Here is an 11,982-nt window from a genome sequence, read left to right as displayed (position 1 = left end):
TCGATCACAGCCGTCCCTTTGTATAGAAATTACAAATAATTATCACTAATTGACAATTTTAATCATAATTAAGTCAGTAAGGTATATATCATCAAGGTAGGTAATGCATGGCCAAGGCGTGTCATCGAGTCCAGGAGCCTGCAAGGGTTTAAAGGTCGTGAAACTTGGATGGTGGCAATGAGTTAATTTAGAACAGCATCATCAACATAGAAGAAGGAACCTCATTCAGGGGAAGTAAATATTTTCACAAAGGCAGATCAAGTTTTATAGTCACAGCAATGGAGTCTTATGAGAAAAATGGACACCCCAACTGAAGAGCTTTTACTCTTTCAGGAATAGTCCTTGTGATGTTCATATTGCGTTGTTAGAATATATATGAAACCCCCATCTACTGGTTTTGATCGGATTTGTATAGGATGGGGAAGGAATCAAGGAGCTTTGTTCTGGCTGGAAGTTCATTATTCTGCTTACTCATTTTTGCTTTCCTTTATGCTGCATTCTTCACATGGAGTTTCAGTCCATTAGATTCATGTAATTCTTCTAACTTGTAGTCAAATTTTGATCTTGATTTTTCGTTTTCTCACACTAGGTTTGGCTGATTTGAGTTTGTTTGGAGATGAAGGGAAGCACCATTTATGGAATTGGGGTAGAAGCTCTAGTCATGCTGCAGAGAAGATTGATAGAGACATGGAAGAGAGAGAACCACTGAGGTCCATTCTGAGAAGGCTAGTGAGAGGTTCTTTCCTCCTCTCTACTGTATGATTCATTGAAAAAGACTACAAAAAATGGTCATCTCACGTTATAAGCTCTTGATTATTTTCTCCTAGTTTATGTAACTCAAATTTGAAACATTCAACCAGGGGAAGATCGAGTCAAGCTTGAAGCCACTGGATTTTCTTGCTACTCAGATCTTCATTCAGAAGTCTGCGTCACCGATAAACCAGTTAGGATCAACAACCATACAGTTTACGTATTGTCTGATCAAAGTTCAGATGAATTTAAACAGAGTGTTCAGCCATATGCAAGGAAAGATGACGAAATCGCCATGAAGGCTGTTAGCCCAGTGCAGATATATACTTCACGGAAACATTGACCCACCAGCTTGCCATTTCACCCACGATGTCCCGGCCATGGTCTTCTCCTCCGGCGGGTTCACAGGAAACCTCTTTCATGAATTCAATGAGGTGATCATCCCCTTATTCATCACATCCCGACATTTCTGATCCCGCCTCCAGTTTGTCATTACTGACGATAAGCCTTGGATGGTCGAAAGGTACAAGAGGATTCTGAAACAGTTGTCTGCATACAACGCTATAAACCCAGCAGAAGATGGAAGCGTGCACTGCTTCCCAGGGGCTGTTATCGGTCTCAAGTATCACGACAATCTGGCCCTCAATACCAGTGACATTCCTGGAGGCTACTCCATGAGTGACTTCAAGCATTTTCTCAGAAAATCATACAGCCTGAAGATTACAACTGCGTCTGAGATAGAACACCCTAAGCCTGTGCTGATTCTAATATCTCGTCGTACAACTAGGAAGTTCTTGAATGAAGATGAAACGGTGGGTTTGATGGAGGACCTAGGGTTTCAGGTGATCATAACACCGCCTTATAACATGTCAAGCTTGGACAAGTTTGCCCAGGTTGTGAACTCGTGTAGTGTGATGGTAGGAGCCCATGGTGCCGGCCTAGCAAACTCAGTATTGCTGCCTGCCGGAGCAGTGACGGTGCAGGTGGTGCCACTGGGGCTGGACAGGGCATCGGCAGCCAACTATGGAGACCCAGCTAGAAAGATAGGTGTGCAGTATTTGGAGTACAAGATTGAGGCAGAAGAGAGTTCCCTCTTTGATTTATATGGTCGGGATCAACCGATTATTGCCGATCCCCAATCCATACATTTGAAAGGCTATGATGTTGCTAGAGCTGTGTATCTGGACGGGCAGGATATGAAGATCAACCTAGTGAGGCTCAGGGAGATTCTGGTTCAAGCAAGAAAGCTTCTTGGAAACCCCACGTCATTCAAATGAAAAAATTACACACTGCAAAGGCCTCATTCATTCAAAATGAAAATGACTATGACCAAAAGGTTTCATCTAGATATTCTGGATTTACGATATAATCAAAACTGATTCTATATACACACAATGCAACGAACACAACCTTAGAATGTACATACATTTGATAGGAAATTGTAGCTTTCTACAGATTGAGAAATTTGAGACAGCACACAACCAGCTATGGAAAATTTAAGCACAATATGGCAGTTGCCACTACTGAACATCACGTTGTTAACATCCAAAAGGTTATGCTCATCTCAAAAACTAATAAAAGTGAAGTAAAATTATTTTGGCACACGATCCTATGTGGTAAAGTACATGAAAGGCAGCTACTCACTGTATTTTTTTCCGGTTCTATTATTCACAGGACTGTTGAGCTTTTTGTCTGTAGGTAGGAGCTTTTCCTCCATTTCATACACAAGTAGGTTTGGATGGATGAAGGAGCCAGTTTGAGAGGAAGTGGCATCACGGATATCTAGACTCATATAGGGTGCAAATCATGAAGGAAGCAGCAGAGTTTTCAGCATCCTTTACTCTTGGTTTTGTGTCTCCCTGCATCACAAGCACACCATCTACAGTTTCGATATGGACAGAGCACAAAAATCCCTTTTCATGAGCAGGGCCCACTTCTTTTTCAATTCTGCACATTGAAGCAAAAGATAATTAAGAATGGATACTTGCAATGTAAGATGGGGAAGTGAGGAGACTAGAAAACAATTCTTTCAAAAGCTGGGTCACGAGGACAATAATTGCATGCATGATATATATGAACATAAAAAGTAGTGAAATAATTGTTTTCTTTACCTTCTCTTTTATAATTTATTTCTTTATTCTGTGGATAAACCAATCTTTTGCAAATATGATAAAAAAAATAAAAAATTGTAATGCTAGCGGTCATAGCTAAAATGCCTAACTATTTTGCTATTGAAAGAATGTGAAATCTTCTATGAAGACTAATCCAGGAAAATTTGGCTATTACTAGTAATGTTGGCACATAGAGCTTGCTTACTCTAAAGACTTGCCACTACATCACACTTCTGATTATTCCCTTTTTTTTTTTGTAATAGACAAAGACAATCATATCAAGAGGCACATACAAAAAAGAGGAGCACAACCCAAGCACACTAGATTATCATAGTTCTTATTTTCCACAGTTCAGATATATTTCTTCCTGAGCTTGTAATTTCTGTTAACTTCTTCTAACTTTCCTCGATTCAGATATATTTCTTTCTGAATTTGTAGTTTCTGTTAACTTTAAGCCCAGCAATGTTGGGTAGTGTAAACATAAAAACCATGTGTCCACTCAGTAACCATTGTAACACTTCCTTTTAAGATTGAGTGAAGCAATGTTGGCTAGTGTAAGCATAGAAGCCATGTGAGCGTTGCAGTAACTAATCGCAATAAACCCTGATTACACATAAGAAAGATAAAGCACTTGGAGTAGGCACTCTACTATGGTTCTTAAGGTTTTCAATACAACTAAAACCAACGTAAATTCCTGGACTTTGGATACTCTTCAATGGCCTCATACTTAAGAAAGAGCCTGAACTTTTCCTAGCAAGGGTAACCAAGCAAGATGAAAAGTAACGTAATTATCCTAAAATTCTCTAGCAAGAAATAGATGAGGAAATTCACAAAAAAATTGAATTAAATAATTTAAGAATCCATTCAAACACTCCACTAGTGCATTTCATATAAAAACAAAACAGAACTACCTGATCCTATTCAAAATCACCACCACAGAAGAAGCTTTAACTTCTATAATCCATATGATTTTTAAGAAAGAATTAAATAAAGGAAAGAAGTCAGTCATGAAATTAAAACACAGGTTATAGATTCCTCTCCTTGTCTCCTACTTGCTCCCCTTTACCACCAGTCTCATTGCACTGTAAAAACAGTTATTTCTAGTCATAATCAAAGACAAAGAAAAGGGCCACAGATGGCTGCGAAGTAAGTTCATCACAGTGGAGTGAGAAGAATATGCGTAAGCCTCTGTCTCTATGAGTTTAGATGCTTTCATAGTTTAAGAATCAGATAACATAGAGGTACATTACCGAATATGTATTGGTTATAGTGGGTTCTAATCCAGAAATACAATTCTAGTTTTACGAACACTTTGATCATCCAAACTGTAGAACTTCCAACATTGCATAACAAAGTCAATTAGTGGGTTTTTCCTCCATTTGTTCTTAATTTCTGGTTGCATGGTGGAAGTTTGATATCCCTTTCACTCCTGCTTTTCCTCTTGTGGCTAAGGAGATGTGCTCCCTTTGTTTTCCTCTGAAACTATCCTTTGTAAGATCTCAGCTTAACAAACTGTTACCCCACCAATGCTTTTGAGAGTACAATCTGGTCATTCAGCCTTGACACATTACTTTTGGCCTTCCTGGTTCTAGTAGTACCTTCAAATGAACAATCATGTCACATCACTGATGTACTCAATAGGTTTGGTTTCACATGGCATACCATCCTTTCATTTTTTTGTTTTTTTGATAGGAAAATAGAAGATATATCAATCAGTCCCTAACAAAAAGGGTGCAACCTATGTACACAGATGCCATACAATAAGCACCAAGGTAAGAAGGAAGAACAAAAAACCTTCTGGACAAGAGAGCCATCATAAGGACCAACTTGTTTACAGTGAAGGATATCAAAAAATCCCACAATATACAATCAATTCCCTATTCCCAAAGGAGCTAAAGGGACTTAACAAAGATCCTATTCACTCTTAGACTGGGAAGCTCTTCCTCATTGAAAATTGTTCTATTAAGCTCACCATGTGCACCAAAACAAGCATAAGGGAGTTCATTTGCCAAACCTTACTTCACCTCTTGTCCAAAACCACAATCTTCTACCCTAATAGAAGATCTATCTTACCTAATCTGGATATTCTATTTCTATGTTTTCTTACATTTTGTGCAAAGATAATTCTTAGCATGACTCAAAAAAGAGGGAATGCAACCTAAAACACGTGTCAACAACAAAACACCCAAAGAACAAGTTGGCCCACAAAAACAAAGAATTTAAGACCAAGTATTTTAATCTGGGGGTCAGTCGCTATTCTTCCTAAAAGGTCATTCTTGTTCTCTGTAGATGAACCGCATAATACAATGATGGGCTGCATTGTGAGCAAGCTGTCTCCTCTTGCTCACATACTGTCCATCCCACTGTAGGGAAGTCTCTAACTTTCCACGGAACAATCATGGGGGCGTCACTGACCATGGAACACCCTAAAATATTCCTCCACCTCATCTAGGTACTCTAATGTCATAACAAGTTAACTAATGTATAGAAGCCCTTCATACTGCACATGTTTCATTCAATTCACTTTAATACAAAAACACACACACACACACACACACACACACACACACACTAAATATTGTTAATGGTACTCCTAAAATATTTGTCAACACAGCATGAGAATTTGCTCTCTGAATTCGTCATCCAATAAAAACTATGATCTGCAAACTATCAAAACAAATTTAAAAATTTATATGCATCGAACAAATTAGGAAACAATTAAGGATTAAAATAAAGAAATTTATATGATCTTCCAATGTGTAGAATTTCATACCGGTAACTTGGTTTGGGCCACTTCTTCTTGCTACAAAACTCATGTAACTTCTGTTTTGCTCCATCAATCTCACATGATCCATTGATCTCGAGATTATTCTGGGTCATCTCAGTGTCCTTTAATTTAGATGACAGCTTCTGCAAGGCTTCCTTTGCAGCATTCAATTTTGCAATTTCCTTCTCGTCAGAAGAACCTGAGGCAATAAACTTGCCACCTACATAAACACTAGCAATATTCTTCGACCCTTTCCTCCAATGCTTGATATCGACATGCTTTCCATCCTTCTGGCACAGTTCATAGAGCAATGTCACTGGTTGGGGTTGTTGCTGCAAGGCTTCATGTGTTACAATAGGCTCCAAGAGACCCCTAAAGATCTGAAAATATAAAAGCAAAACATAAAAAACTACATCAAGATACCAACAGTAAAGACAATAATTGTTAAAAGAGAATTAAATCAACAAAATACTCACCACCCAAAGAACTTGCAGATCAAAATTACAATCTACATAAATTGCTGCTGCCACAGATTCAACAATGTCTGCGAGAAATTTAGGGGCTTTTACTGATCCACCATACAAAACAGAATCACCCTCCTCTTGGACTGCAAGTGCAAATTCTCTAACCTAAAATCACAGGGTATCAGCCAAGAACATATCATTATTTAAAACTTAATTGTTCCTTGTATAAAATAATCAAATCTAATACCTTATCATCAAGAGCAGCAGCATTGTGCCGGACATACTGATAAAGCCCAACTCGAACAGCCACACGAGCAAGTTTCTCAGTGCTGATATTGGCAGCCCGGATCAGAGAGAGTTGACCGGGATCAAGTGATGGGTATGCAAGGAACACATAATTGCTTAGAGCACAGCCCAATGCAGCATCACCAATGAACTCAAGTCGTTGATACGATGCGGAATCAGTGTAAGATGAATGAGTCAAGGCCTCCTCTAAGAGCTTTTTGTTCCTAAATTTGTAGTTAATAATTCTCTCCACAGCCTCAACTGAGGCCTCCATGCTTTTACTTGGATAAGAAAAAAATTCTGGTTCTATTTTATCCTTCACATTGAAGGGTAGTGCCAACATTTCAAGAAACATTTCGAGTATACATGATAGAATATCATATAGGCGAGAAGAATGAATTTGAATTATCCCAGAATCTCAACTGAAAAAGAGCAAATAGAGTGTTAGATAAGGATTCCTTGAACCAAATAATACACAAAGCTGAATCTTTTTTCAACGATAAGGAATCAATTTACAGAATCAAAGCACTTTGGTTGCTGAGAAACTCCAAGAAAAGAGAGGAAATTAATACTTAAGGTCTTCAAAAACTAAAATCTCCTACCTGACAAAACTCAATGGAACTAATTACTTTAATTGATTTCCCAAAATTTTCCAATCGTGAGAAACCAAAAGAAACAGAGGAAGGATCATAATCTTCTGGCTTTTGTCCTTTTCCTTGGTGTTCTCAGACATCCAAACAGACCAACCTCAGAAAAAGTGAGAAAGAGGAACCAAAAAAAAAAACTGTCATAGTTTAAACTCTAAGCAACCAAATCTCCATCCAACTGAGCTCAATAAACTGATTCCTCCGATCAAATACCAAAAGAAACAGAAGGGGGTAAAATCTCCAGTTCTTTTCTTTTGTTTTCTTTTTCCTTTGTTTTCCCATTGACCAAACGGACCAACTAACCAATGCAGATTGTAACAACTAATCTTTGAAGGACCAACAAAGATATAAACTTACCAGGAAAACCGTTCTAGAGGGGGAAAAATGCAAAAGAATCTTCAGATGGTCGGCGAGAAGAAGCAGGAGACTGTGCTTGGAAGGTAAAAAGAAAAAAAAAAGAAAAAAAGAAAAAATGAAAAAAAAAAAAAGGAAGAGTGCTTTTGGTAAGGGAGAACAAAAAGGGGTGTGGGGTATTGGGGCCGTAGGAAGTAGACACTGCTGTGAATGAACACGGTTTGGAGACCACTGGGAGAAAATAAATTGAAGTAAATAATTTTAAAAAAAAACAAAAAAGGAAAGTAAATAAATTAAAGGAAATAATTTAGGCAGTTTTGGGATGTACTTCCTTCTTGTTTTCAAAAATAGAACCTTCTGCATAAAAGCAAGGAAATCTTATATGAAAAATAGGGCTGATCTTATGTTCTTGTGAATATATTTCCAAAATTTTAAAATTTGAAGAAGCAAAATCCTCTAACCTTAAAATTTTTGAAAAATTATTATATTAAGAACGTGTTTCATGGTATTTTTATTCAGAATATTTGTAAAAATGTTTTTGAGAAAATCATTAATGAAGTCAAATGTTTTTTCTGAGAAATATTATAAATGACTTTTTAATTTTTTTGAAAGCGTTTTTTTATATTTCGTATAATATTGTGGACCCCGCATTTCGGCTCAATGTGTTTCCCACTCGATGACGAGCTCGATTTTTATTTGAAAAAAATGATTTTATTGATTAGGAAAAATGACTTGGAGTCACCACTTATTTTTGTTTTATTTTTAAAAGGGTAAACAAAATAAGAAAGAAAAACCCTAAGTGTGACTCCTTATTTGGAAAAGGTGATCTACGAAAAACCGGATTCGGGTTCGGGGGTCAGGTTACTTATCAGGAAGGTACGGTAAAAACCGTAGCACCCTTCTAAGTCCCTAAAGTCGGGTCTTTACTAATAAAATGAAGCAATCAGGGTAATGAACGAGTAAAACAGTGAGTACCCGGAACTATCATGCACATATGAGAATCAAAACATGCATTTAGAAATACCAGAATGGGAATAGATACGTACCTGGGTGACGAGCGACAATGCGCTATCAAGAGGTGAGGTTAGTGCACAATTAAAGAATAATTTAAAGCATGTCATAGGGCAGAATAGAAACAATCGTGCATGGAAACTAAATCAATCTATCTATTAATCGATCATAGAATCATATATGTCGGGCCCCCACCAAAGCCCATTTATTTTGCATGAATTAGTATCACAGATTCCATTATTCTGGAATTATGAAAAAAAACATTCATGCCTATTAACATCAAGAGGAACAGAAGATTGCGGGCGGAAATGGATCCGGCGAATCACGAGTGTCTAACGAGCCAAGCTGTCCAGGGAATCTGAATTGTCGGCTGGACAGAATTCCGGATGTGATACATCCGGAGAAGGTGGGATGTCGGCGGACAAAATTCCGGGTGTGAGACATCCGGAGAAGGTGGGATGTTGGCGGACAGAATTCCGGATGTGAGATATCCGGAGAAAGTGGGATGTTGGCAGACAGAATTCCGGATGTGAGACATCCGAAGAAGGTGGGATGTTGGCGGACAGAATTCCGGATGTGAGATATCCGGAGAAGGTTGAACGTCGGCCGGACAGAATTCCGGATGTGAGACATCCGGAGAAAGTGGGATGTTAGGGGACAGAAATTCCGGATGTGAGGCATCCGGAGAAGGTAGGACGTCGACCGGACAAGAATTCCGGATGTGAGATACCCGGGTGGAATGTCGGCGGAGAAGAATTCTGGACAGAATTCTTCCCCAGGTGGAATGAGCTATGTCGCGCGTCGCAAGGGGGACCGTCTGCGTGTGCAAGGGAGAGAGAGCCACGTGACATTTTTTTAGGGAGGATCCCACAGGTATGGGTGGTATGGACATGGAAGCTCGAGTGAGTGGTTTTAATGGGTATGTGAAGGAGGGAAGGATAACATGCACCCATGAGACTCCATGTAAGTGAGGGAGTGAGATGGAGAATGAATGAGAGGAAAATGGGTGTGGTGGAGGATGCTTGATTCCTGCAAGCTTGAGTGAGGAAATAGGTATGACGACCTAGAGAGAGAGGTGGATAGATGAACGATGGGTATGGTGGATAAGAAAAAAAAAAAACATGGGGATGAGATGACGACACGCTTGCATGAGAATAGAGATAGGGATCATGCAGAGTGAAGACATGTGCATGGACATAAACACAATGGGCAGACCACCAACAGATGTGCCTCCACGTCTAGCCGACGAATATGCTTGGTAGTATGCAACCTTGGGTATTTGCTGACTGTGAAAGCTTGGAGAAAACTGAAAAGGCATGTTCTCATCATCACTGAAAACCCAGATTCTAGCCACAAGGAGGCCATGGCTTGAAGCTTCACGGAAAGCAGCTGAGACTTTGGAGCCTTGAGTATGCACTCAGGGAGGAAAAGAAAACAAGGAGATAACAGGATAGCAACAAGAAAAAGAACATGAAGACTTTAACCAGCATATCAGACCCATTTCATCAATTTCATCCATGGGTCCAACATCTAGTGAGTTAAGATGGAAAAATACTCGTCAGAATAGGGCATGAAACACAATAAACTCTTCCAATATTTAATCAGTAATCACCAAAACAGAACAACCCAACAAGCAGAGATGAAAAATCACTGAGAATCAGACCTAGGCAGTCTGAAAAAAAAAACGGAAAATATACAAAAAGACAAATGGTCATACCTGGAAATTTCCCTTCTCAGCTCTATGTCCTGGACTCCCCAGCAACTCCATGTTCCTCTGTTCTTAGCTTCCTCTTCAAGTTCCACCAAGACTCTTTCCCTCAAAACTCTTAGAAAAACCCCTCTGTTCCTTCTATCCTCTTTTTCAATTTTTTTTTTCCTCTTTTTGCCCTCCTATTCATCGGTCAGCAAGCATGGCTTTCCCAACCACCCCCTTCAGCTGCACGCCTCATGCAGACGACCTCCTACTCTCAGCTGGGGGTCTCCTACCTCTACAGTCTGCAACTTTCCAAATCCCCTTTACAGGTGTCGAATTCTGATAGCTCCTCAAAGCACTAACCTGATTCTCTGTCAGCCTCTCCAAAGACGCCACGTGGTCTCCCGGGATCGTGCCACCTGGCCAAATAACCTGCATGAAAGGTGAGAAAGAAAGTGCCCCAAAATGGGGGTCTACAAATATATACCTTTTTTTTAAATGCTTTTTATACTAAAAGTGTTTTGTAAAAATACCATAAATAGGCTCACAGAGTTCTTATATTTTAATAAAGAGTTTTGATTTTTAAAAATAAAATATATGAAATAAAAGTAATTGTTTAAAAAACTAGTTTCATTTACTAAAATTTTAAAATAAAAAAGAGTGAGTTTAATGATATAAGATAAATTTATAGTTTTTTTATAAGATATACTATTTTTAAATAGTTTTTTTTCTATTTTTAACTAGAAAATTTTTATTTTAAAAATAAAAATAGTAAATATAATGGACATTGGATTATTCACTTTATTTAATGTTAATGTTATCTTTGTGTATCAAACAACATAATTCATTTTTAGTAACTTAGCTTTGTTGGTACTAGACTAGGTATTTTTATGTTGAAAATTTTGTTTCATTTCTTTTGACTTTTCTTATCTTACTTTCTATTGAAAATTCAATGTTACTATATGATCAACCACATAGATAAGTATAGAAAGGTATGAGAATGGCTATATATAATTAATTAACGCTTGAAGTGGACTTAAGATTTTTAAGTTGAGAGAAAATGTTTTTAAAATGCCTAGAGCGCCCAAGCACCACATAAAGCACTCAAGCACAGCTTGGAGTGGTTACAACAAAGATTCCAATCTCCATAACATTTATTTTCATATTTTAATCAATTTGACTTTGAAAATTTGAGTTTCAACCTACTAAGTACTTGTATATTATAAATACCATGTTAATTTTTATTTATTTATTTATGCGAATATTAAAAAAACCTAATTAGACTTCTTTGTTCCGAAACTTTTAAGATGTTTGTCATCACATTTGTTGGGTTGAGAAGAAGATCTGTATCCCCTCAAGCGCTGAGGTAGAATTCATTGGGAGCATGTGTGGTGCTACATCATGGATGTGCAGTTCCATGTAGGTGCTAAGACTTAGGGCTAGCTTTTATTAGGTACAATTGTGTACTCTCCTTTCAAATTATGGATTTGTGATTAGAGGTCTCTAACCTCATGGTTTTAACATCCACATAGTCTTTATGAGACTGTATGGGTGGTTTTTTCACATAAAGAATTTGTATCTCTTGCATTGATTTTATTTAATTTGTTATCTATGTTAAAAGAGAAAGTTAGAGAATTAGAAATAATTAATCTGGGGCTAAAATATTCCTAATGCCTATACACCTCTTGTACATGTTCTCTAATTTAGATTTTTAAACTTTCAATTGGTATCAACATAGGGAATATTTGGATATCTCCATTGCTAAATCTCCCTAAGGCTTTCTAGATTTAAGCAACATAAGCATATAAGCATGAAAAACTTTATAGATCTAGATAGATGTGTTTTACCTCAAATCTACATGTTCCCATATCATTCTCATTAGTGAAGATGTGTCAAATAC

The 11,982-nt window shown here is 37.9% G+C and overlaps 2 protein-coding genes across 3 annotated transcripts; one reads left to right on the top strand and one right to left on the bottom strand.

Annotated features, from left to right (window-relative positions):
* The first annotated feature begins 215 nt into the window (after positions 1–215).
* LOC104877597 (alpha-1,3-arabinosyltransferase XAT3-like) lies at positions 216–2,128 on the top strand. Of its 2 annotated transcripts, none has more exons than XM_059735628.1 (3): positions 216–453; positions 590–736; positions 861–2,128. In XM_059735628.1, the coding sequence occupies exon 3, from the start codon at positions 1,263–1,265 to the stop codon at positions 2,025–2,027; it is 765 nt and encodes a 254-aa protein (XP_059591611.1). In that variant the 5' UTR covers positions 216–453; positions 590–736; positions 861–1,262; the 3' UTR covers positions 2,028–2,128. The 2 variants fall into 2 exon arrangements, with proteins under 2 accessions (XP_059591611.1, XP_059591610.1); XM_059735627.1 differs by having other exon boundaries at positions 216–531; positions 623–736.
* A 17-nt stretch (positions 2,129–2,145) lies between these two features.
* On the bottom strand, positions 2,146–7,584 carry LOC100243580 (ribonuclease 3-like protein 2). The gene is made up of 5 exons (XM_002278670.4): positions 7,382–7,584; positions 6,340–6,799; positions 6,105–6,257; positions 5,635–6,008; positions 2,146–2,697 (listed from the first exon to the last, which is right to left on the bottom strand). The coding sequence occupies exons 2-5, from the start codon at positions 6,730–6,732 to the stop codon at positions 2,523–2,525; spliced, it is 1,095 nt and encodes a 364-aa protein (XP_002278706.1). The 5' UTR covers positions 6,733–6,799; positions 7,382–7,584; the 3' UTR covers positions 2,146–2,522.
* Positions 7,585–11,982: the final 4,398 nt, after the last annotated feature.

Source organism: Vitis vinifera, chromosome 19 (genome assembly GCF_030704535.1).
Source record: "Vitis vinifera cultivar Pinot Noir 40024 chromosome 19, ASM3070453v1".
Classification (NCBI taxonomy): domain Eukaryota; kingdom Viridiplantae; phylum Streptophyta; class Magnoliopsida; order Vitales; family Vitaceae; genus Vitis; species Vitis vinifera.
Note: the sequence above shows the minus strand (reverse complement) of the source record. Positions and strands in the feature narration are given on the sequence as shown.